General features: G+C 45.6%; 1 protein-coding gene across 2 annotated transcripts in view; it reads right to left on the bottom strand.

Moving 5' to 3' along the window:
* The window catches only part of LOC102696192 (1-phosphatidylinositol 4,5-bisphosphate phosphodiesterase gamma-1-like), a 58565-nt gene that overhangs the window by 3768 nt on the left and 30714 nt on the right, over positions 1 to 24083 (bottom strand). The window contains exons 12-31 of one of the 2 annotated variants that reach the window (XM_069191131.1): positions 23262 to 23382; positions 22486 to 22654; positions 22216 to 22335; positions 21174 to 21281; positions 20304 to 20491; positions 18863 to 19063; positions 18104 to 18223; positions 17666 to 17849; positions 17379 to 17456; positions 17075 to 17122; positions 14138 to 14241; positions 13887 to 13983; positions 13311 to 13377; positions 11659 to 11822; positions 11306 to 11402; positions 10025 to 10249; positions 6794 to 6939; positions 5523 to 5637; positions 2992 to 3153; positions 1804 to 1892 (exon numbers count right to left, since the gene is read on the bottom strand). In XM_069191131.1, coding sequence (XP_069047232.1) covers positions 1804 to 1892; positions 2992 to 3153; positions 5523 to 5637; positions 6794 to 6939; positions 10025 to 10249; positions 11306 to 11402; positions 11659 to 11822; positions 13311 to 13377; positions 13887 to 13983; positions 14138 to 14241; positions 17075 to 17122; positions 17379 to 17456; positions 17666 to 17849; positions 18104 to 18223; positions 18863 to 19063; positions 20304 to 20491; positions 21174 to 21281; positions 22216 to 22335; positions 22486 to 22654; positions 23262 to 23382 — 2603 coding nt within the window. The remainder of the gene's footprint in view (positions 1 to 1803; positions 1893 to 2991; positions 3154 to 5522; positions 5638 to 6793; positions 6940 to 10024; positions 10250 to 11305; positions 11403 to 11658; positions 11823 to 13310; positions 13378 to 13886; positions 13984 to 14137; positions 14242 to 17074; positions 17123 to 17378; positions 17457 to 17665; positions 17850 to 18103; positions 18224 to 18862; positions 19064 to 20303; positions 20492 to 21173; positions 21282 to 22215; positions 22336 to 22485; positions 22655 to 23261; positions 23383 to 24083) is intronic. The other variant, XM_069191132.1, reaches the window with a different exon arrangement.

The raw sequence follows: 24083 nt of genomic DNA, 5'->3' as shown, positions 1-24083 counted from the left end.
TGACATCGCCACACAGGCTTTAAAGCACAAATGGCGGCACCAACCCTGAGGAAGAGTAGTGTTGCAGGGTACGGACTCATGCACACTCACACCAGGTCCAATTTCAGGGAGAACATACAAACCCTGTGTAGCGGCAAGGCTTATTAATAAGGCAGAATTAAGTGTTTCAGAGCTTTCCCAAATTAGGCCTCATCTTTCTGTTCATCTCTGTGGAATAAAGAAACTATTCATGCAGGCTGATTTAAGGTTTCCTTTGATAAAGTTTCCTAGGACAGCTCCCAAAGGGGGATGCACTTAGCTAAGCCTGGCTATCATGATCAATGGTCATCCATTGGCGCCTATCTGTCTAGGGAGTGCCAGATGGACATCTGGACTGCATTCCTAATTGTCAGGAGTAAGTGACTCATATCTCACCTTGATCAACCCATCAGGGACTGGTAGGGCCGAGTAACCCACGTGGGACTCTGATGCCCATGGAACTTTCAGCCAATCAGCGAGCTGAAGTTCCTCCAGGTAAAAACAAGCAACACAGAGAGCCTGAGAGATTCTGTAAGATTCAGGAGAATTCTGTGGACTTTTCTAAAGGGAATTCAAAGGAGAATTCCAGGTCAGGACGGCCCAGGAGCAGAAGGCTCCCAAGGGCAGGACATTCTCGCAGCGCGCCTCCTGACCATCCTGAGACTCAGCCCGGACAACCACGGAACGGCCAGTGTGTCCGAGTGCCAGAACTTTCCTTTGTTCTAAGAGTCGAAAGCGGAGGTTGCCAGAGAGTAACCAGAGGATCCACCCGAGGTTAGCACCAGCAGCAGGCCTCGTGAACAGGTCAGAACTGTGGACAGCTGAATCACTATTCAGAACTACTGTAGCTCTTCATCAGGAACGAACCGGTCCTCTTCCTGACTTGCTGGGACCCACAGTCATCTTTTCTCCTGTGCACAAACTTTGCTAGTTAAAGCCAACAGTGAGCATCAGCAGCGCACCGTCGCAAGCCGCACAGCACAGCCTGGCACCGAGCCAGAGAGCGTGGATTGGACAGCAACAAGCCTGCAACTGTTTCTTTGTGCCCGCAGGAGATCTGAATCCCCAGAGATTGGATGAGTATTCAACTTCAATGCATTACAGCTCGAGAATTCAATTGTTATCCCAACCAGTTGATATCAATTTAATTCCTAAGAGTTATGTACTTGTTTGAGTATCTAATGTAGAAGTTACAACCAAGCTCATTTATGAAACGGTCTAAATGAATGATATACTGAACGTATGTCCTCTTGATATATGTAACTCTTTGTAACTGATTGAATATATATCTTTTGTATTCTGATAACCCTCTCGATAAGATCTGTTAGTTTATATGCATATTCTATGTATTAATAAACGTATCATTGTGTATTAGTACCTGTGTGTGTGCGTTGTTTGAGTTATATCGCATGGTTGGATTCTAAAGCCATCAAAAGAATCAATTTTGTGATTTACTGCTACAATTAATAATTGTCCCAGTAAATGCCCAAACCCTACAGAACTGGTGCCTTCAGAGAGCACACTACATTACATTTTGGCTATGGCAACATTACACCTGCATGCCAGGAACTGAACCCAGGGCTCAGTGTTGCGAGGCAGTTAACCTCTTCACCACTGTGCCACCCCAATGAAGACTCCACACACAGAAATGATAAACATTCATGACAATGTTCTCATGTGACCAGCTGGCTTTCAAACTCTTGCGAGCAGTCCCACACTAGGGTAAAAACCCCAAGAGGAATGGCTGACTGCAGAATCAGGCCAGGAGAAGGGTGTGGTCCTGACCTTGGCGTTGACAATCTCAATGTGCACCAGCAGAGAAGCCAGCTCCAGGTCCTCACTGTAGCTGTTCTTCAGAGGAACGCTCCTGAAGCCTGAAAACACACACACTGCTGAGATAACAAGTTACATTCTAATACTAATGCATTGCAACAGTAATGCACACACTGCTACTGTGATGTATTACATTATAATATACTCACTGTTACTGACACACACTGCTAGTGTGATGTATTACATTATAATACACTCACTGTTACTGACACAAACACACTGCTAGTGTGATGTATTATATTATAATACACTCACTGTTACTGACACACACACACTGCTACTGTGATGTACTATATTATAATACACTCACTGCTACTGACACACACTGCTAGTGTGATGTATTACATTATAATACACTCACTGTTACTGACACAAACACACTGCTAGTGTGATGTATTATATTATAATACACTCACTGTTACTGACACACACACACTGCTACTGTGATGTACTATATTATAATACACTCACTGTTACTGACACACACTGCTAGTGTGATGTATTACATTATAATACACTCACTGTTACTGACACACACACACTGCTACTGATATGTACTATATTATAATACACTCACTGTTACTGACACACACAGTGGTACTGTGATGTATTAAATTTATAATACATTCACTGTTACACACACACTGCTCCTGTGATGTATTACATTAAAAGACACTCACTGTTACTGACACACACACGTTGCTACTGTGATGTATTACACCATAATACACACTGTTAATGTAATATAAACACAACAATGATGTACTACACTATAATAGTGTAGTATAATTCAGTTACTGTATTTTATGACACTATAACACAGTGTTTCTGTAATACACACACTGCTACTACTGTGCTGTATTACACTACAGTACCAGTACACTCACACTGTTACCACAATACACAAACTGCTACTGTGAAGTACTGTATTACTTTTACTGTAATACACACATTGCTGCTGTGATGTACTAAAATGCTGCATATACAGTATACGCACAATATTAATGTTAATTTGATACACATAGTGCTACTGCAACACGCTGTGCTGTACTTTGCAATTTTCTGCCCAGTTTATGTCCCAGCTTTGGGATTATTGTAATCTGCCTACTGTATATTTGGGGATTTCTCGGTGTGCCATACCTGTCTTGAGGCTGCGAATGGGGAAGGTGGCCTGGGCCAGAAAGTTGGGGTCACTGAACATGTCCTCCTCGTACACCACAAAGCGCAGGAAGGAGAAGGAAGGGTTGTGCACATCGAAAACAAACTGCTTCTGTAGCCACACAGGGTTCAGCCCATTGTCCGCTGTGAGGGGGAGAGCGGGGTTCATTAACACCTGGAGCAGCACAGCCACATACAACCAGCCTGTCACACTGTGAGGGCTTTCAAACTGAATGGAATGGCTACAGGCGGAATAGAGCAGATTAATATTGGAGAGTTAGTGCACGAGCAGAGAAAATACTACTACTACTGCTGTAGGAGCCATGTAATGTTTTAATTTGGTTATATACATTTAAAAACAATCCTGTAAATATGTTGATGTTCTACTATTTGAAAACCACATTGTTTTGTTTACAGAAATTGTGCGTATGCCTTTAAGACTGCCAATCGCCGATGTTCATTAATGTAAATTCTAGAAGTTTTAGTTTTCAAAAAACAGAGGAAATTAGAGCATCACGGTTCTGATGTGCTTGCGTGGGTGCGGGTTTAGTTTACTTGAGCTTTGAGGAATAGCTTTTGGTATTGTGGAAAACGTTTTTTTGTTTGTTGACTAAACCAAAGTCAATGTGAATAAAACATGTTTAATTGTTAAACCTGGCGAAGTTTATCCTGGAGACTCCACGGGCATAGTCAGGTCGGCCATAAGCTCGCCTTTCTTACGGCGGTGGAATTCAGATACTTCAACTACTAATGATGAATAATTCCTTACACTTCTATAGCACTTTTCTGGACGCTCCACTCAAAGAGCTATACAAGTAATGGGGACTCCTCTCCACCACCAGCAATGTGCAACCCCACCTGAATGATGCAATGGCAGCTATAGTACACCAGTATGCTCACCACACACCAACTTTCAGTGGGGACTAGAACAGAGTGATGAAGCCAGTTCATAGATGGGGATTATTAGGAGGCTATGATTAGTAAAGGCCAGGGGGAAATTTGGCTAGGATGCTGGGGTTACACCTCTACTCTTTTCGAGAAACACCCTGGATTGCTCAATGACCCCAGAGAGTCAGGTTTTATGTCTCAGCTGAAGGACGGTGCCTTTTTACAGTATAGTGTCCCTGTCACTATACTGGGGCATTAGGACTCACACACACAGCAGGATAAGTGGCCCCCGCTGGCTTCTCTAATACCTTTCCAGCAAAAACCTCAAATTTTTCCAGGAGGTCTCCCATCAATACAGTGAGCACTAATACTTTAGTGGACACAAGAGCTACTATGTAATTCTATACCACTGTATAAGAATGCTTGCTACTTTGCCAATTGCATTTTAAAAAAAAAGTTCTCTCCAGAAAATAGGGAGGTAGGAGAATGTGCATGGTTTTGGAACACTTGAAATCTTGTGAGCACAGGAAAGTGTAATAGGTAACAGACAAATATTTAAGGACTGTTCTAGGTTAATTTGAGAAAAATACACCAAGTGTCTCCGTGTTTCACTTCCATGCGCATTAAATAAAAACGTATTTTAACTTCTGAGACAGACTCCTGAAACGGAAACGGGGAAAAACGCAAGCTTGCGGATTGCTAAAGCAGGTAAGCAGGTAAACCGTTGGCAAAAGAGCTGACGCGTATTATGTGTGGAGAAACAGCTGCTAAACAGCTTTACCTGCTGCCCCCTTCGCTTCAAAAGACACATTAATTCATAGAATTATTAATATGGCAGATGATGTCAAAAGTACACTGAAAAGCGCATTAAGATGAGCAGATGCTTTTCACTGCAATTAGATGCCTTTGATTTTGCCAATTTGCTCGTTTGAGTTTGAGGGTATGTCCCATGAGGACTTTCTGTTCTGTAAGCTGCTACGGTCAAGAACTACAGGAGTATACATATTTCAGAATGAATTTATTGAAGAGAATGGCATCGACTGGATAAAATGCGTTGAAGTTTGTACAGACGGTGCTAGAGCGATGACAAGCTGCCCCAGCGGTGTAGTTGCATGAATTAAAGAGGCTGCTCCAGATATAAAGTGGACGCACTGCAGCATCCACGAGGTCTTTGCCATCAATAAAATGCCTGACGATTTAAAATCTGTTAGACTCTGTTGTGAATTGTATAAAGGCTCGAACAATTAATTCACATCAGCTTTGCTCGACTAAACAGACTCTCTCACTGAAATGGTGCTTTTCTTGTTTATTTTTAATTGTTGTTATTCCTGTTGTCATTCTGTAAAGCGCATCGAGAAGCCACCTTTTAAGGGCTATATCAAATGAAGTTTATTATTATTATTATTATTATTATTATTATTATATGTATATGTGAGTGTGTCCACGCACGCATGCTCATGTTGGTCATTGAGATTTTCTGGGGTTCCTACGAGAAGATGACTTGTAGGTGGTAGTTGGATGCTTTGGTTTGATTAGGGGTGGTACTTGGTCCAAATATTTTGAGAACCCCTCCTGTAACCAAATACTGTAAAGTCAATGACAGAGACATGAACAGTGTGTCGTACCCACGACATCAGTCTTGTTTTTGCTGCAGTCGAAGTCTGCGCCGCATACCTCCACCTCCACAAAGGGACACACAATACTGCGGCCATTCTTGGGCAAGTGACGGGCGCCCAGCACCTGCCAATGTAAAGTACCACATGTTTAACGGCAGCTATCCAACGTCTCAGGTCAATGAGTAGTTTGAGTTGCAGACACCCAGACAGCTAGAATAGAAAATTAAAAATTGAGAACGAAGCACATAATGCATGCGGAGAGAGGTGGAAGCCCATCTTCCCAGACAGAGACTTTCACATCTCCAACATACAAGACGTGCAGAAGGAGAGAGATGTAGTGAAATATGGCTGAACAAGGAAGTCACCATTCTGGCTCAGAACCCAACCCCAGTGGTGGGGCCTTGAGCCACCATGGCCTCCTCTAGAGTAAAACAAAAAGTGCTGAATGTACAGCTGATTTCAGTGAGTGCTGAGCCCTCGGATTGATACAGCTGACGTGAGTGAGTGCTGAGCCCTCGGATTGAGCAGAATTCTTATAGGAGGGAAAGGAAGTCACAACAGACTTCCTATGGAATTAGCCTCTCCACTGAGGATCATTAAGAGCCTTACCAAAGAACCTGGGAAGAAATGTGGGGCTCACTGAGCAGGAATGGCTTATGATGCAACAAATGCCATGTTCTAAGGTGTATCACAAGCACTAGACAGATGGTTTGCTATTTCTTCCATTTTCTTCTCACCACATACTGTATCTGACATCCTGCTGCTAATTTCAGGTGAAGCCCCACTCCAGGTGAGAACACCTCTTCTCAGCTGTACTTGAGCAACCAATTAATATACCTACAGTAGGTAGTGCACTTTTACAGTACACTTTTATCATTGGAGCTGACAAAACTGGATGCCTATGCAAACTGTCTGTCCTAACCACTCTGTGGCCCCCCTTTTCCCTTTCCACCAGGTTCTCTAGACTATGTTGCTGTGTCTTGTTCTGCAGCAATTTTAAACTACCTGGTAGATGTCATGGCTGAAGGGCCTACCATTGGTCATTGTAATAAGTTTATTCCATGCTGAAAAAAAGAAGAGAGAAAACACAACGTTTCGGCCGTGGAGCCTTCTTCAGGTGTGACCAATGACCATTGGACCAATGACCATTGGTCATTGACAGGTTAACAGATAGCAGGACACAGAAACTGAAGAGACAGACACCAAAAGACACAAATACAGTAGGTAGAATTTATAGAGAGGCAGACAAAGAGACACTCAAGGACATCTGTTACCCTGACCTGCAGCTGTATGGTGATGGGCTCAATATTAAGGGTGCTCTTGTCGAAGGGGTCGAAAGACTCCTCTCTCATGATGTCGGGCTGGAGCACATAACCGCTGCCTGCCCCCAGCGTGAACAGAGACTGGTTCAGCTGCATGGGCTTATCTGGATAGAGAAACGCCCCAGTCAGTATCATACTGTCACACAGTGTTCCAGCCACACAAGAGAACCACTCCAATAACACAGATAGACAGTGATCACACCACACAGACAACCAATCCATATCACACTGTCTCATAGTGATCACACCAGAGAACCACCCCAATATCGCACTGTCATAGAGTGATCACACCACACAGACAACCACCCCAATATCTATGGAGTTTATTTAATGAAAGTTCGGGAGGGATGACAACAACCATGCTCAATCATTCCCAGCCGTCAGTGATTAGCAATCACTCCCTTTGGCCATCCTCCACCGAACACTATAAATACCAAATGCAATATCTCCCTCCTTTGCCCCGGCGCCTCCATCTCCTGCCTTCCTACCAGCAGCGCTCATCTCCGGCCAGCTCTCTCAAGATTCAACACCTCACTGAACTCCACATTCTGCAATTATCACCTGCCTCACCACGAATCCAGCTCTCCTTCCTCCGCAGCGAATTCTCCAAGCAGCCCCTGCCTCAAACGTAAACGTTACCACTGCAGTCGCGCATATCCACTCCTCCTCTTCTCCAGTTTCTCCCGCAATTACAGACCTGACACTGCGATCTGAAGGCTTGAGAGTCCAGTTAAAAGAAACGCTTCCAAATTTTCCGGCGCCCTCGGCTGACGCCACCCGCACAGCCATTCTCCAGCCCACGCTAGAAATTGCGCTGCAGTAGCTACAGACTGGATACAGCCAGTCGGTTTCTCATCATTTCCAGGACACTAAACAGCCTAATTAACCCAGTCTTACACGGGTTCCTCAATGAAAGGGTTTGCAGCCTATTAAAAATGACCGCTTTCGCAAAAAAAAAAAGGGAGGAAAGAGAAGAAAGAGCCCCAGGCTCATTCCTCCTGTCTCAGCTGCTGCTGTGGCCATCTCCTTGTCCCCGGGTCTATCCAGAGTCCTACCTGTGGTCCAGTCAACAGTTGTCTCATGTCCACCTGGCGTTCAATTTAGTCCCGGGCCCATTCCTCCCATCTCCACTGCTGCTGCAGGCATCTCCCCAGCCCCGGGTCTGTCCGGCATCCTACCTCCGGCCCAGCCACCAGTTGTCCTGTCTCATGTCCCCGTACCCAGCATTCAATTTAGCCCCGGGTTCCCCCTTCCACTGCTACTGCGGCCACCTCCTCGGCCGTGTCTGCCCGCTGTCCTATCTCTGGCCCAGTCAACAGTTGTCCCACATGAACCGGCAAGGTTGCCGGTTCATATCCCCCGGCTAGCAGAGGAATCCTACTCTGTTGGGCCCCTGAGCAAGGCCCTTAACCCCAACTGCTCCAGGGGTGCTGTACAATGGCTGACCCTGTGCAAGCTGGGGTATGCGAAAAGATGAATTCCTAATGCAAGAAATTGTATGTGGCTAATAAAGCGATCTTCTTCATTTGACTGTCTTACTGCTGCAACAACCCATGCGTCACAGATCACACCTTCTAACCTTCTCCAGGCTCTTCCAAATTCTGCATTGGTGGTTTGAGGTCCTGCTTGGTTCTTTGTGGGGGTCCTGGCCTCCTCGTCCTACGGCCAGGAGGTCGGCCCTCAGCCAAGCGGGTTAAGCCAAACATTCGCTCCACAATAGTTCGTTATGCTTTGATCTTGGGCGTTGTCATTCCTCGTGAAATGGAGTTTATTTAATGAAAGTTCCGGAGGGATGACAACAACCACGCTCAATCATTCCCAGCCGTCAGTGATTAGCAATCACTCCCTTTGTCCTTCCTCCACCTAACGCTATAAATACCGAATGCGATATCTCCCTCCGTCACGTGCAACTTTTGCATCCCACCTCCACCCCAACTCCACCTCTTCAGCTACCCCTTGGTTACCTTGCGTGGGGGTCCTGGGCTCCTCATCCTATGGCCAGGAGGTCGTCCCTCAGCCAAGCGGGTTAAGCCAAACATTTTCTCCACAATAGTTCATTACACTTTGATTTTGGGAGTTGTCATTCCTCGTGAACACAGCTTTATAGTGATCACACCACAAAATGAACACCCCTAATATCAGATTCTCACACCGTGACCACACCATACAGAGGACCACCCCAATATAACACTGTAACACTGCGATCACGCCACATAGAGAACAGCATCAAAGACAATAGCACCCAGTGATCACATTGCACGGAAAACACCCCCAAAATGCAATTTTTACTCAGTCTTGCTAATAGAATAAACCCCATGATACAGATATACCTGCTATCAGCACTCAGTATCAGGATCATCTTTCTTACTAATATAGTTGCGGGGTTAGCAAAACACTTGAAATGTCCAAGAAAAGCACCCCATTTTAAAAAAAGATGATACAATGGGCATTTTTAAAGTATTTGTGTACATTGTCTTTATCTGAAGCAGCCACAGTGGGATAATTTGGGCTAAACTAAACCTCTATGAAATCAGCCATCTTAGATCAGCAATATTTAAGAGTTACCAGATAATTCTGAGTGAGGTCACTAAGTAAGCCTTCACAGGGATACGTCATATATACTGTAGGCCTCAAGTCATGATAAATACGATGCAAAATACAGGAAAGAATTAAAACAAGAGAGAAGGGAGAGATAATTTCAGAAGAGATATCATTGGACCATGGGAGGGATATCTCCTTCATACAGACCAAGATGCCAGAAGTTGTCCAGGTAAACTGAGCACTGGAAGAGTACCCCACACTTAAGAAAATATTTATATTGTTAAAAAAATAGTGATTTCATAATTGAGGAATCCCCAGGCTAAAAGACGTCTATCGTTATTTAGTGATGGACTATTTTGCAGTAGGGAAACAGGTTCTCAGTTTAATTTGTAATAAATAATCTGTTTTATTATGCTTGCCGCCTAATTACTATTGTATTACCAGCTGTTCCAAGAATCTAAGAAAACACATACAGTTATAAGCTTTTTTATTACTTGAATTAACACATTGCAATATAGAATCATGACAATTTTTCAGTATCAAGTGCTTTGGGCAGTGAGCTATCCAAATATTCCAGAGCTCATTCCAAGTATCCAAGAGCAAGATCCCTGGATCCCAGAGAATTATCACTGTATCCCCATATTCTACCTGGAGTCTGGAAGTTGAGTGCGACAAGTTGTGAGCCACACAGCCACATGGGTAGAGGGTCGTAGTTGGAGGAGTCGAGCCGCTGGCCCTTGGGGTAGACACGGGACAGCTGGCGCCGGTTGTACTGCAGGAACTTCCTGCCTTTGGCGCGGTTAGCGTATTTCTCCGCCTTCGTCTCGGGGAATGACGACATGTCTCTGTAACATGCTCGGTCCGTACCAATCTCTGAGGGAAACGGAGGCAGGGGGACACGCGTTTACTGGCGTGACAAAACAGAAAGAGACCTCTCCCAACACTCGCTTAGACTCCCTCGTTCACAATGAACTTCAATAATCATAGCTCCCCTGCCACCCCTGACAGGACTACACTCTAGACAGCTTGGGGAAGAGGTATAAGCAGCACTGTGCACCTGTTAATTGTTAGTGCACTTACAGCTGTCACGATCGTTACTCCTCCTCTTAAGGGCGCCCCAGCCCTTCCTCGTTCTGTCCCATTCCCCACACCTGTTCCTTATTCCAGCCCCTCTTTAGTTCCACCTTTAAAGCCAGATGCAGGCGTTTGCCCAGCGCTTCTCATTGAATCTCGTTTCGTGAGAGCCCGAGGTCCTGCTGCAGTATGGTTTTAGTTTCCTGTTCCTGATTCCCTGTCCCGCCGGTCCCGACCCGGTTCTGGTTTTAATTACTTTGGATGGATCCCCTGGTCTTGGACTCTGCCTCCCATTTTGGATTTATGCTTGGATTGTTTGCCCCGGACTCACTTCCCCTGGACACCTGCTCACCTCGAACACGCCCCCCCGTCTCCTGACCCACTCCTGCATGATATTTTTCCCTACTGTTTCTTCACTTTCCGGATCGTGTCGTTCGCATAGGGCCCAGAAAGAACTGTTCCTGACAATAGCCAGGTTAAAACCGATAACACTGATTCTTAGACACAGGTGATAGTAACATTCATATGAATAAAAGAATGGTTACAAACGATGGTTACATTCAGCCCACTTAGTCTGTTTGATGGCCCGTTTGATAGCTACATGATCTGGGCATCTAGCTGTTTCTTAAAAGAAGCCACGGTATCAACTTTATCAGCTTGGCTTGGTAGCTTGTTCATACTTCTCCTTTGTCTGACACAGTTTATACATCATTTGAGAAACAGACGTGAGAACAAGAGAAGCAATATGAATTTGCCCTTATTGAAGGGTGTGGTCAGGTAGACAGAGGGAGGAGTGAAGAGTGTGACCAGAGAGGGGGAGTGTATACAGTATTTTGAATGTATAACAGTCCTTACTCTCCTCATCAAAAGGCACAGGTCTACAGTACACCACCAGCTCTGACAGCTCCAGCGCAATCTTCTTCCTCCTTTCCATCTGCTTCTCTTCCTGCATCTGTCACCAAAGAAACAGCACAACATCAGGCCCAGACCATCAGCACCTTCTGCCTTCCCTTCCACCACATCTACTGCTCCCTCCACCACACTAAACATTCAGTCTGTTCACTCTCCATATTTATCACTGATGTCTGTTTCTTGCCACTCTTGATATTGTAGACCGTTTCACTGTCCTTACCGACCCTTTCGTCCACCTGCCTGATTGTCTGCTCACACTGACCCATGTGCCTATTGATCTGTCCATTGGTACTGACCCGTGCATCTGCATTCTGTGCAGCCTCACGGATTTTGGACACCCAGCCGTTGAGGTCCTCCAGGGTGTCGGCCGCCACGTCCAGCATCTGGACAGGGGGAGACATCTGCTGGGAGTGTAATGTGAACACAAAGGGCCTGGAGTTCTTCCCATCCTTTTGTATCACTGCGGACAACAAGCACATAGGTACAGTTCATGAACTCACTGGGAGGAAGACAAACCCACACTGACAGACACTGCCACAAGACACTGACACACACTGACACAGGACACTTGCCACAGGACACTGTCATATAATGACACACACTGTCAAAGATCACTGATACCAACTGCCAAAAAACACTGACACACACTGCCACCTGACATTGACACACACTGACACAGGACACTGACATACAATGACACACACTAACACAAGACAGTAACACACAATGACAGACTCTGACACACTGCCACAGGACACTGCCATATAATGACACACACTGTCAAAGATCACCGATTCCAACTGCCAAAGAACACTGACACACACTGCCACATGACATTGACACACACTGACACAGGACACTGACATACAATGACACACACTAACACAAGACAGTAACACACAATGACAGAATCTGACACAGGACACCGACACACAATGACAGACACTGCCACAAGACACTGCCACACACTGAGTAACACTGCCACAGGACACTGATACAGAACACTCACATACAATGACACACACTGTCAAAGAACACTGACACACACTGCCACAGGACACTGACATACAATGACACACACTAACACAGGACAGTAACATACAATGACACACACTAACACAGGACACTGACATACAATGACACATACTAACACAGGACAGTGACACACACTGCCACAAGACAGTGACACAGAACACTGACACACACTGCCACAAGACAGTGACACAGAACACTGACACACAATGACAGATACTGCCACAGGACACTGCCACACGTTGAAACACACTGCCACAGGACACTCACACACAGACACAGGACACTGATACACACTGCCACAAGACACTGCCACAGGACACTGACATGCTGACACATACTGCCACAGGACAATGACACACACTGACACACACTGACACAGGACACTAATACACACTGCCACAAGACACTGACACATGCTGACACTGCCACAGGACACTGCCACAAGACACTGAAACACGCTGACACATACTGCCACCTGACACTGCCACACGTTGACATACACTGCCACGGGACAATGACACAGGACACTGACATACAATGGCAGACACTGCCACAAGACTGACACACACTTAGTTCACTTAGTAAACACAGTGAACAGAATCGTACACAATATTCTGTAAGAGGTCTTATTTGTACATTTTTATCATGACAGCCTTTGATTTGACACTTGGTTTTATACTTTTAACTATATATCCTAATATTTTGTTTGTCTTCTTGTTGTTCCCCTATACTTTCCAGAATATGTAAATGATGGGTCAACATAAGCACCTACGTTTTTTTTTTGGCAAGTGCCCAGGCTGTGCCAGTGAGCAGGATGGGTGGAAACAGAAACACGCACAGATGCAGACAGTAGGACAAATAAATTCACAGACAGCTGGAACACAGACTAAAGACAGCAGGATGAGAGACTCACCCACATGGCAGGTTGGCACATCAATGAAACCCTTGAGGAAGGTACCCAGAGGACTGTTCTCTGCTGACTGAGAGGGGGAGGGAAAAAGGAAGTGGAGAGACGTAGAGAGCGAAATCAGGAGACATCAGGAGTTTAAGACACAACACGGCAGTGATACCACCCCTGTCTCTTGGCCAGTCTGTACTGGGAAATGTAGACTGCTGAAGATGCCAGTGATAATTTGGTGGTTTAATGATAAAGGCAAGGGCATCTAATTATGAGGGGCTTATATTTAGAGCAATGTAATTAATGCCCCCCTGCTTTGTCCTTCACTTGAGTTATAAAGCACTGGTGTGTCTCTGCAGCAGCTATCGCATTTGTTGACATGTACCATGGTCATGCCCAAGCTGCTATAAGACACAACGTACTATGTTATCCTTTCTGTCTTTGTTTTGACGTAAATAGTGTCTGTCAATGTTAATAAATGTTGAACTGTTCAGGCCGTGATTGTGACTCAGTCATGTGTTTGTCTGTCAACATGTCTGCCTGTGAGGATAGCCATGTCTCTTTGCATGTCTGCTTGTCCGTCCGACTCACAGCCTCATCCTGCTCACGCGTGGGAGAGCTGGGGACTTCCTCCACGTAATTGGCAGGAAACCACAGCTGTTTCTTGCCCCCATAGTCACCACGCCACCTGCAGGGCCACATAAGACAGCGTGTTTTCCATTTTGTCTGACTTACACTCTGTCTCTCTCTTTTGCCACAATCCCTCTGTCCTCCTCAGTCCCTCCCCTGTTTCTCTCCAGCCCTCCCCCTGTCCTCTCCCTCTTCCCACTCCCCTCTCTCACCAGCCACCCTCCTGCTTGTCCACGTTAAGGATGAGTGCCTGTTTGGGGAAGCAGAGCTCATCCTCTCGCTGGGCCCTGTAGTCATACAGGGCCTTCACTGTACACTGCAATACAACACAACCCACACAAATCAATAACAAGGCGCAGTACATAACAAAACATAGCATAGCATAGCATGGTGCAACACAGAACATAAGGGTTACAAATGAGAGGATTGTTAATTAGTCGTTAATTGATCTCATCCAGCTGTTTCTTGAAAGATACCTGGGTTCTGTGACAGCCATTACGCACCAGCAGCCCCAGAAGGGAGAGCAATTGCCTCATCAGTTGAATTGAGGGGAAGCTGTAGGGACGCTTGATTTTAATTTTATTTCCTGTCTTTCCAGCAATCACCAATTTCTACCAATCTATCAATTTCTATCAATGTGCTGAAGAGTCATGCACATTCAAAACCCTACTGTACTCTGACTCATCAGTTGTCACTCTTCTTTATTGATTATCTGATTACATGCTGATCAGTCCCCGTGATCAGGGAAAGGTGCAAGGGAAGAGGAGGAGAGGAAATGCTCCCACTCTTCAACAGCAAATCATGGAATTTCATTCCGAAGAGGTGAGAGCCGCGATCCAGACCTGCAGGACTACAGGGTGTTCCAGATGTTAACAACTGTAGAAGTTTCGTTTTCTAGATGTTTCCACCACATCACTGATTTCACAAAACCTTTCCAAGCTTCACAAGGGGCCAAACAAAAAACCTGCTCACTGTTCCAGGGTTTCTGCTGACCAGTCAGGCAAAATGTAATCAGTACTTAAGTGTGAAAAAGTGCTCTTTTTCTTTCTTTCCACCAAAATTGTGAGAATATTCTTTCTTTGCAAGTCCAAAGCTGACTAAAGGTATTTGTGACAAAAATATATTGAAACTTCATAAACATATATACTTGATTTTATCTATACTGTGGTGTCATTGTTTTTTAAACTGCATCCCTTTCACCCTGTCTGAATGTTTAAGGAAACCTAAGCACGCTGCTGGAATGAGGGCCTCCAGGAATGGAAAAGTTCTCTACCCGGCTAAATTATTACTAACATTTTCTGTGCAGATTTACTGAGATTGGTACCAGGTTTATTCCATCTAAAAGCTTTTTTGTTTTTCAAAAAAAGAATCCAGTAGGGCACAAACATGTAACTGGAGGCTGAAATATACCTCCAGGAGCTGGGAGAATTATGCACACAGCAGATCATTAATTGGCCAGCACCACTGGGGGAGGAGGGATCACCAAGTTTTCACCAATTTTCATAAACTCCAGATAATCACATTAAAATTGTTACTGTAACGTTTTCATGCACTTTCTTTTACATAATTGAGTTTTGGGGTATTGAGTAAATGTTATGTGGTGTTTTGAATGTGTTATCTTTTTAAAATGTTCTAAATAAAGCACGGAGTAATTGCTGCAGACACAAATAGACTACATACTCATGTACAGCATTGCAGAAACACAGCGCTGAATATTACTTCAGCTGATAATACCTCTTTAATGAGAAACAAAGTATTGTTTGCGTATACTCTCAGATGGAAAGCACTGTGGCACAATCGTTAGCATTGCTGCCTTCCAGTGTAGGGCCCTAGGTTCAATTCAGGAGGTTCTCCTTGTGTTCATATTGGTTTTCTCTGGGTGCTCTGGATTCGTCCCACAATCCAAGGACATACTGGCAGGTTAACTAGCTTCTGGAGAACCTGTCCATGCTGTGACTCTGTGCATGTTTGTGTCTGTGTGCCCTGTGATGGACTGGCACCCCATCCAGAGTGTATCCTAATTTTGGATGTTGCATGCTGAGATGGGCTCAGGTTCCTTCAGATAAAGTGGTGAGAAAATGGATGGATGGAACAAACACAGGATATACTTTTACCAGATCATCCCATAAGTGCTGGAAAATGTTGGAAGTTGGATTATTGGTTACTAAATAATTGATGATCTACTACATGCATTTCCATTGATGTGATCAGAAAAATAACATGCTTTCATTTTTGTAGGGGCATAGATCTAATTCCAAAGCATCTTGCCCTCCTGTTCTTCAACAATGCGAGTCATTCTGAAAACATCTCAAATCACTGAGAATTAAACAGCTTTAACAACAAGCAGGTTTCTATTGGGCTCTAAGAGCACAGTGGAATCTGGGAGGAAAGAAATAGCCAGAGCAGGCAGAGCAAATCCTCCCGGCCGAGAGGTGGCAGTGTTGAGCTGTGCCAGTCGGCCCAGTCCCTAACAAAGCTGGCTCAGAGATCAGACAGGGAGAGGAGCTTAGTGAGTAAACACTGAGGGTCTGCAAACCTTCCCAGTCCACATTCTAATCTCAAGGCCTCACACAAATCCCACCTCCAACCCTGATACCACATAAGCGCACAGAGCATATTCTCTCCTCTGTATTCAAACTGTCTCATATATTTGATAAAGAAGTCTAACATATCAAGGCCTGTATTACACCAAAATAGGAAATGTATAGTCTAAGAATCAAAGGGGAATATCCTTAAGAAATGCTCCATATTAAGTATTAACCTTAAGCAGAATCTTCTGATTAGTGCTATATTGCTAGCTCACAGGTTCATGATTAGTCTCATTACTTGTTGAGTAGGATAAAATGTCTATTTCTGGAGGATACATATACTGTATGTGATGGTCTGAATGGGATATAAACACAGGAGACTATACTATGCTAAACTGGACAGCACAGTACTAAACTGGGCTGCAATGATCTGGGCTGGAATGTGTTGCAATTAACTGGATGACTCTCAATGGGACTTGTCTGAACTACACTGGTTTTGGCACAGAATGGAAAGTGGAGTGAACCACAGGCCTGACATTGCCCTCTCATCCCACTTAGAGCTCTGTTCCAGACTGCCATCTCCCTAAGCTCTCCCTGCTTCATACTGGAAAGAGCATGCACCTCGCTCAGTCGGCCAGGTCTCCTCTGCGCATTCCTCCTTCGATAGATCTGAACACAGAACACTGTGATTACTGACAGCACAAAGCAGTATAGGGACTGCCGCAGACTGCTCTCTCACCTTGGACATTTACAAACTCAGCCAAGTTTAAATGCACTATCACATAGGATGAATGGATTGCTGGCCCGTTGCAGATTAGCTCACTAATGACAACAGCTGGGGCCAATTTATTGGGGTACAGCATCTTATTACAAGGACACGCCAACCCTCCCTTTTCCCAGACCCCTCCCAAAGGCCATGACCTACCCTGGCTGTGGGCATCTTGTTCGCTTCCACGTAGAAGTGTGGGGTACGAACCTCATACAGTGCCCCATAATCCAGTTCCTGTGGAAAAATCAGGACATCGCTGAACACCTCTGCTTCTCTCTTTCTTGGCCATCACCTTCCCTCCCTCACGTCTCTCCTCAGCTCCCTCACCTTACCCTCCCAACTCTCTCTCGCTTTCTTTTCTATCAGCATCATCCCATCTTGTGCCTCTCACTCCTCTCTCTGAATGATCTTCATGCAATACCCTCCCCCTTCTCTGCCTGTACCGTGGTGCCCATCCTGTCCAGGGTGTCGTCGTTGATGGGGTAGCGCAGTTTCATCTTGCGGTAGAGCGGGTGCTTCTCGTAGTAGCTGACCAGGTCTACCAGGCTCTCAAACTCTGCTGAGCTGCCCAGCATGAACATCCGGCCCTCCTGCTGGATGCGGCAGTGCTTTATCTTCCCCTCCGCCCTGACATGACAAAGAGGGGCCAACAGAGGATTTGACACCAGTGCTGAAGAATGACGGCCTGCTTTCCGGTTTGTTCAAGTAAAAAGTCAGAAAAAGAGCATAAGCAAAAGGCAGGGAAGGCATGGTGGGAAGTAATGGAGGCTTTACCTGAGTGCAGTAGAGTTTAGTGAAAGAGAAGGCCAGACTGGCATGCAGGCCAGACTGTGTGTGATAGACAGGGAGGCGGTGAGAGATGTGGTCTAGCACTCGCTTACCTGAAGGAGATGGCATAGCTGTTGGCCTCGCTGCGTTTTCGCACTAGGAAGGCCCCGTCTCTCGGCACCCTCATCAACATGTGTTCTGCCTGGAGACGGGTAAGACAAGCGTGGAACCACCTGGGAGGAGATGGGGGAGTGGGGGTTACAGAGGGAGAGGCAGAGGAATGGAGTGTAGAGAGAGACAGTGAGAAGTTGACATTAGGAGGGAGGGAAGAGTGTGATAAGAGAAGGGTCAGAATAAGAAAGAGTTGGGTAACGTATTATCCCAGTAAACATCAGCCATATTCTTAACTTCCTACCCTTCTTCAGTCTAACCTACACTGTCCATTACCAATAAATAAATCAATATCCCATCTGTGCAGCTCTTCGTGTCCAATCACCATATGTTTGTCCCTCTTCCTCTCTCCATTTTTCTCTGTTACACTGTCCTGCTGGTCATCCACCTCAATCCTTTCTCTGCTCTCACTTCTCTTCATTCCCCTCCTTAATCAAGACTGCTTCCTTCTGTGCAAATCTATCGTGGACACTGGGCTGGTGTAACATTCTGCACCCCTCCCTCCCTTCAGATACCCTCTCTCTCCCCCTTACTCTCACTCACTGCTCTCAGATTGGGGTATCAGTCTGCATTCCTCTCTTCCTCCTGGGTCCCCCTTACTCTCTAGCCCCCCCTCCCTCCTCTCTCACTCTCAGCTCTCAGGGGCATTTGGCTGGGGTACCTATCTGCCCCCCCCGCCTCTCCCCCTCCCTTGCTCTCACTCTCGGCTCTCGTGGGCGTTGGGCTGGGGAACAGGACTGCCCAGCCTCATCTCAAACTCGTTGCACCGCAGCGGCACCTCTCTGTAGTGGCAGATGAGCTGGTACAGGCTGTCAAACACCAGATTGTCCGTGAGATAAAACCGGGTCGAACCTGCCTCCTGCCTTGAGTGGATGCGACAGTGCTGCACACGTCCAGACCGCCTGGGAAAGAGACAGACAGGGGACGGGGGAGAAGATGTCACGCCCCGCACTCTCCCTCTTAAATGCCATTACATTCCCAAACCCACTGTTTCACTATCTCATTTCTAATTGAACCCATCACATTCTCACAGGCACCAGATTCCACAGATTCTCACTCCTGAACCAATTATCCAACCACATCCCTCTCCCTTCAGTATTTAAAGTTCCCTCAGGGACCAACCCATGCTCACTATTGAGAAGTCTCCTTTAAAGTTTTGTAGTGTGTGCTTTAGTCTTGTTGGATTTCCCAGTTTTTGGGCCTAACTTTTCCCTCTTCGATCTCGTCTCTCGGATTTCACCTTTCAGATTCTCTTCTTGGTTTGTCTTGGCTCTATCTGGTTATCTGATCTATAGCTTCCCCTATCGACCCTGCTTCTGGATTATGATTTTGGATCATTTGCCTCTGCATCCCGCACAATTCACAGCTACGCACAGGATCCTCAGAAAACTACCTGCCGGTTCCCTGACAGAAGAGGGGTGGTTGAAACACTGAATGCTTGATGAGCTGAGCCAAATATACTTTATGTAAGATGCAAGGTGCAATGGAAACATGTATTAATCTGCACTCATTTTTCAATACTCCAGAAAAATTTTTATCATCACATCCAACAAGAAATATTCAATTCCCTAGAAAACTTCAACAGGAGAGATGCAAAGTGACCACCCCATTTATAGATTAAATAAATTTTAAATAAGGTAAAAGTCAATATTTGCAGACAAAATACATTTCCATTTCCAGAAAAAAGTTACATCAATTACAACAGCACCACAATATAGAGATTAATGGAATGAGTATATCAAATATATACAATAGATGTGTACAATGAGTTACAAAAAACAATTAAAACCATCATGCAAACATGTAAATGAAAAGTTTAGATGAGCACTAACAAAAAACCACTTATCCCAAATAAATGTAGAGTATGATGGTTTTAATTATTCTTGAGGAGTTTTGTGAAGGTACAGTTTATACCTTTTTGTCAAAAGGCTGAATGCTAATCTTTAAAATGTTCTCACTACCTGCAATCCCTGCACTTGTCTGCATATTTCTTCAGTGTCTGCTCATCCTTCTAATTAACTGATGTGTTTACTCACCACACCAGTGAGGCACTAGGGCGCTGATGTAAATCAGGAAGAGCCGTGACCCCAGGTCATACTGTGGTGTCTGTCTCCCTCAGTGCCTACAGTACGGCGTACTGACCAGAAAGAGAGGGTGTAGTCCCCGACAAAGGTCTCGCTCTCGCGCACGAGGAAGGTGCCGTCCTTGCCCCCGCCCTCGCCGCAGTACTCCTGCAGCAGCTTCTCGGCCACCTGCCGCCCGTCGCGGCCGCCGCCCAGCTTCCCGTGGAACCAGCGCTCGCTGCAGTGCAGCTCGTTGTGGTTCAGCTCCTGGCGCAGGGGAGGGGCGTCATCACAGGGTACAATGGAGCGGCACCATTCCTGTTATTTCTGCTTTTTAAGTCAATTCAGCTCATGCCCCTGCTCCAACCGATTAACAATCAAAAATGTCAATGCCTACACTGCAAAACGTCACTTGGAAAAAACTAAGGTACAGAAACATGAACACAAGTCTTAGACATCAACAGAATGCAACACGTTGTGCAATAACGGGCAGCAGTTACAGTAATTACAGGTCTCAACCATAAAGGTGCAGTCTTGGCAGTCTTGAGGAGTCATCAGTCAAGAATGGTACAGGCCTGAGGCTTCTAGGCCTCATATTCCACACCAGGGTTCTACTGGAGGAGAAGAAGCAGGTACAACAGGCAGAGAGGGAAGATGAGGAACTGCTAAAACATCAGAAGGGGACAAGTGTACAGCATATGCCAAGAGAAGGACTAGGGCTAAGAGACAGGAAGTGGGCAGGGTGATGAAGAGGATACAACAGAGCTAGGCAGCCAGTACTCAGAGAAGAGCATCTGCATGGGAGATGTAAGGCAGAAGGAGTCGATGTAAACACCAGAAACTTGTACATGTTTGCTGAATTATTATTAAATTGGCATGATGTGTCATTCACAAACAGGGGTGAGTTATTTCAGTATCATAAAGCCTGCTGCTGTCTCTGTCCACTCACCTCCTTATTCTCCTCTTCCTCCTCCTCCTCCGGGCTCTGGTAGCGAGATGTTTCCTCAGAGTAGTAGATCTTGTTGCTGGTCAGGACAAAGTAGTGGGGGGTCCAGGTCTGTGGAAAAGCAGACACAGAGAGTGATCTCCTACCACACACTCACACTGCTGAGCTGCTGCCACTGCCTGTGGCTACCCATCTGTACCCTGAAGCACCGCCTGGCCACCTCTTCACCCATCCTGCCCCACATCTTAAAGGGTTTCCAATCAAATCCCCCCCCTTCACCTCTCCATGCTCCTTCAGACTCAGGGTGCTTTATTGGCGTGACCATTTCCCGCATCACCAACAAAAACAGTTTTTAAACAGTAGATCATTGATTATTTGGTGACTGATAATCTGCCTTCCAACATTTATGGACAGTAATAGGATGATCTGTCTAAAGTACATAATACAATATTTACAATCTTTTATTTCTCATTAAACAGGGACTGTACTAAACATATTGTATTGGACCTTGCATTAAACAAACTGATGTCATACGTACTGTTCAGCACTGTTTCTGCAATACATCACTTTAAACACGAGCGTGTCATCTATTTGTATGTTTTTAAATACACTTTGCTTTACTAAGATCATTTTTAGTTAGTGAAAAAATTCAAAACATGCAACAAAATACAATGCCCAAAAAATACAATGAGATTATTAAACTATTGTAAGACTTTTGATGTGATCATCCAGTTATTGAAAAACTCATTGGTAGTGTGCCAGATAATCAATGATCCACTGTATATAATCTGCAAATGTGGCCGAAAGGAGAGGAGATTAAATTAAATCCAGTTCAGGAATGCACACATGTGGGTCCAGTGGTGTCAGTCTCTGATTCTTGGGCAGACAGGGCAGCTATTAGCTATACCACCTCCTGAAAGAAACACGTCTCTCCTCCTAGAAACGTTCTTATGTTTCTCAGGACTGGGAGGCCAGTGAATTTAGAGTAGTGAATTCTCATCTCCAGCCTCTCCCCTCGCCCCTCCTCGTCCCGACCCCCACTCACATGGTCGATGGGATCCTCCAGGTACAGGATGCCGTTGCGGAGGGAGTTGCTGATGTCGCTCTCCGAGTAGCTCGCCGACGTCACCTCCTCATACAGTGTCCCCTCGGCCAGCTTTTTGTGCTGAGGAAGCCAGAGAGCCAAGGTCAGTCCAGACACACAACATACTCTGCACATACATACACACAGACACACAAATCTCACACGCACCCCTGGAGTGAAAGAACAAGCGAGCAGAGGGACAGAACAAGAGAAGGAAAGAGAGGTGGCCACCTTGATGAGGATCTTCCTGCGCAGCTGGTGGGGGGAGGGCAGCTCCTCGGCGTTGACATCAACTGGTTTGGTCAGCAGCATCTCCCCAAACACCTTCTTGAAGAGGGAGGCCATGTTCCTCTGTTGCACCACACTGCAGTGGTCCTCAATCGACAGGATCACCGGGTACCTGGGCGAGAAGGAGGAGGGCCGGACCTGAGTAGAATGACAATAATCTCTGTCCTCGAGCCAATAACAGCCTCTTATTTACAGTACTTTACTCAGAATATGATCTCCTGTCACAGTGGAAAAGAGCCTCCTCCAATAATAATAATCCATCCCTTTTCTAACCACTTTATCCAATTCAGGGTCTCAGGGGAGCTGAAGGCTATCTCAGCAGGCAATGGGCGCAAGGCAGGGTATGTACACAGACATGTACACATTCACACCAGGGATCAATTTTCCCAGAAGCCATAACCTACCAGTACTGTACGTCTTTGGACTGTGGGGGAAAACTGGAGCACCCAGAGGAAACCCATGTGGAAAAGGGAGAGAACTTTCACAATTCCACAGGGAGGACCCAGGAATTGAACCCAGGGCCCCAGCGTTGCAAGGCATCAGTGCTAACCACTGCAAATGTTGGCAGTACTGTATGTTATTGGTCATGCCAATAAAGCTCTCTGAATTTAGTTTTCAGCACTCACATAGGAAGTCAGACAAGTGACACAAGGCTGCTCTGTGCCATTGGGGGCTGTGTGGAATGAACGCTGGATCTGGATCTGCGGTGTGTCACTTACTCCGAGGTGACGAAGGCATGCTCCTTGATGGTGTGCAGAACGTCCAGGAACTTGATCTTGGAGGTCAGCGTGTGGCCGTGATAGATGATGGGCAGATCATCTGGCCCATCCCAGCAGTCCACTGAAACACCCAGAAGATGTTTCGGTGGTGGTCAGGGTGAGTGCAAGCGGGTGGCAAGTACAACCGAACTTCCTCAGAAACTAGTTTAGTTTAGTTACTTTCTGGAACTGCTTTGTGTAGTTTGTCTTAAGATCTGCAGCACAGGTGCCGTGCCCAGCCACTTGTCAACTGTCAAAAAGCATTTAAACATTTCGGAAAGTGATCAGAACCTTCCCACACATGACCACCATGCTTGTAGCGCTGCCTTCTCCAAAACCAATCTAAAGAGAAAAATGACATGTAGTGAAGAAAACGAATATTGAATGAATTTGATAAACGTACAGGGACAGCAAAGTCAAAATAGTTATTTTGGATTGACAGTCAAGTCATTTGGATTTTTAGACTAATATGAATCCTAAATACAATATACAGATGCAGCCATTCAAAACAAGCAGGCGATACCGCATTAGTTTGCGGTGCGCTTGACGCAGTCAATTCTCACATAGAAGCTTGCCACGCCCGGACTGTTACACCAACGCATTAGCATGTTAAAGCGATTCCATTGAGGAGCCGGGCATGATAATTGGCTGCAGCGAATGTGAATTCTGTCTGGCATTGCCAGATTGTGAAAAAATAAAAGTATTTAAATCAGGATGGGGGGTAAGGGAGTCGTCTCCATGACACTCTCTCTTATAAACAAAACAAAAACTAAAAATAAGATA

The sequence above is a fragment of the Lepisosteus oculatus genome, chromosome 6 (assembly GCF_040954835.1).
Source record: "Lepisosteus oculatus isolate fLepOcu1 chromosome 6, fLepOcu1.hap2, whole genome shotgun sequence".
NCBI lineage: Eukaryota > Metazoa > Chordata > Actinopteri > Semionotiformes > Lepisosteidae > Lepisosteus > Lepisosteus oculatus.
Note: the sequence above shows the minus strand (reverse complement) of the source record. Positions and strands in the feature narration are given on the sequence as shown.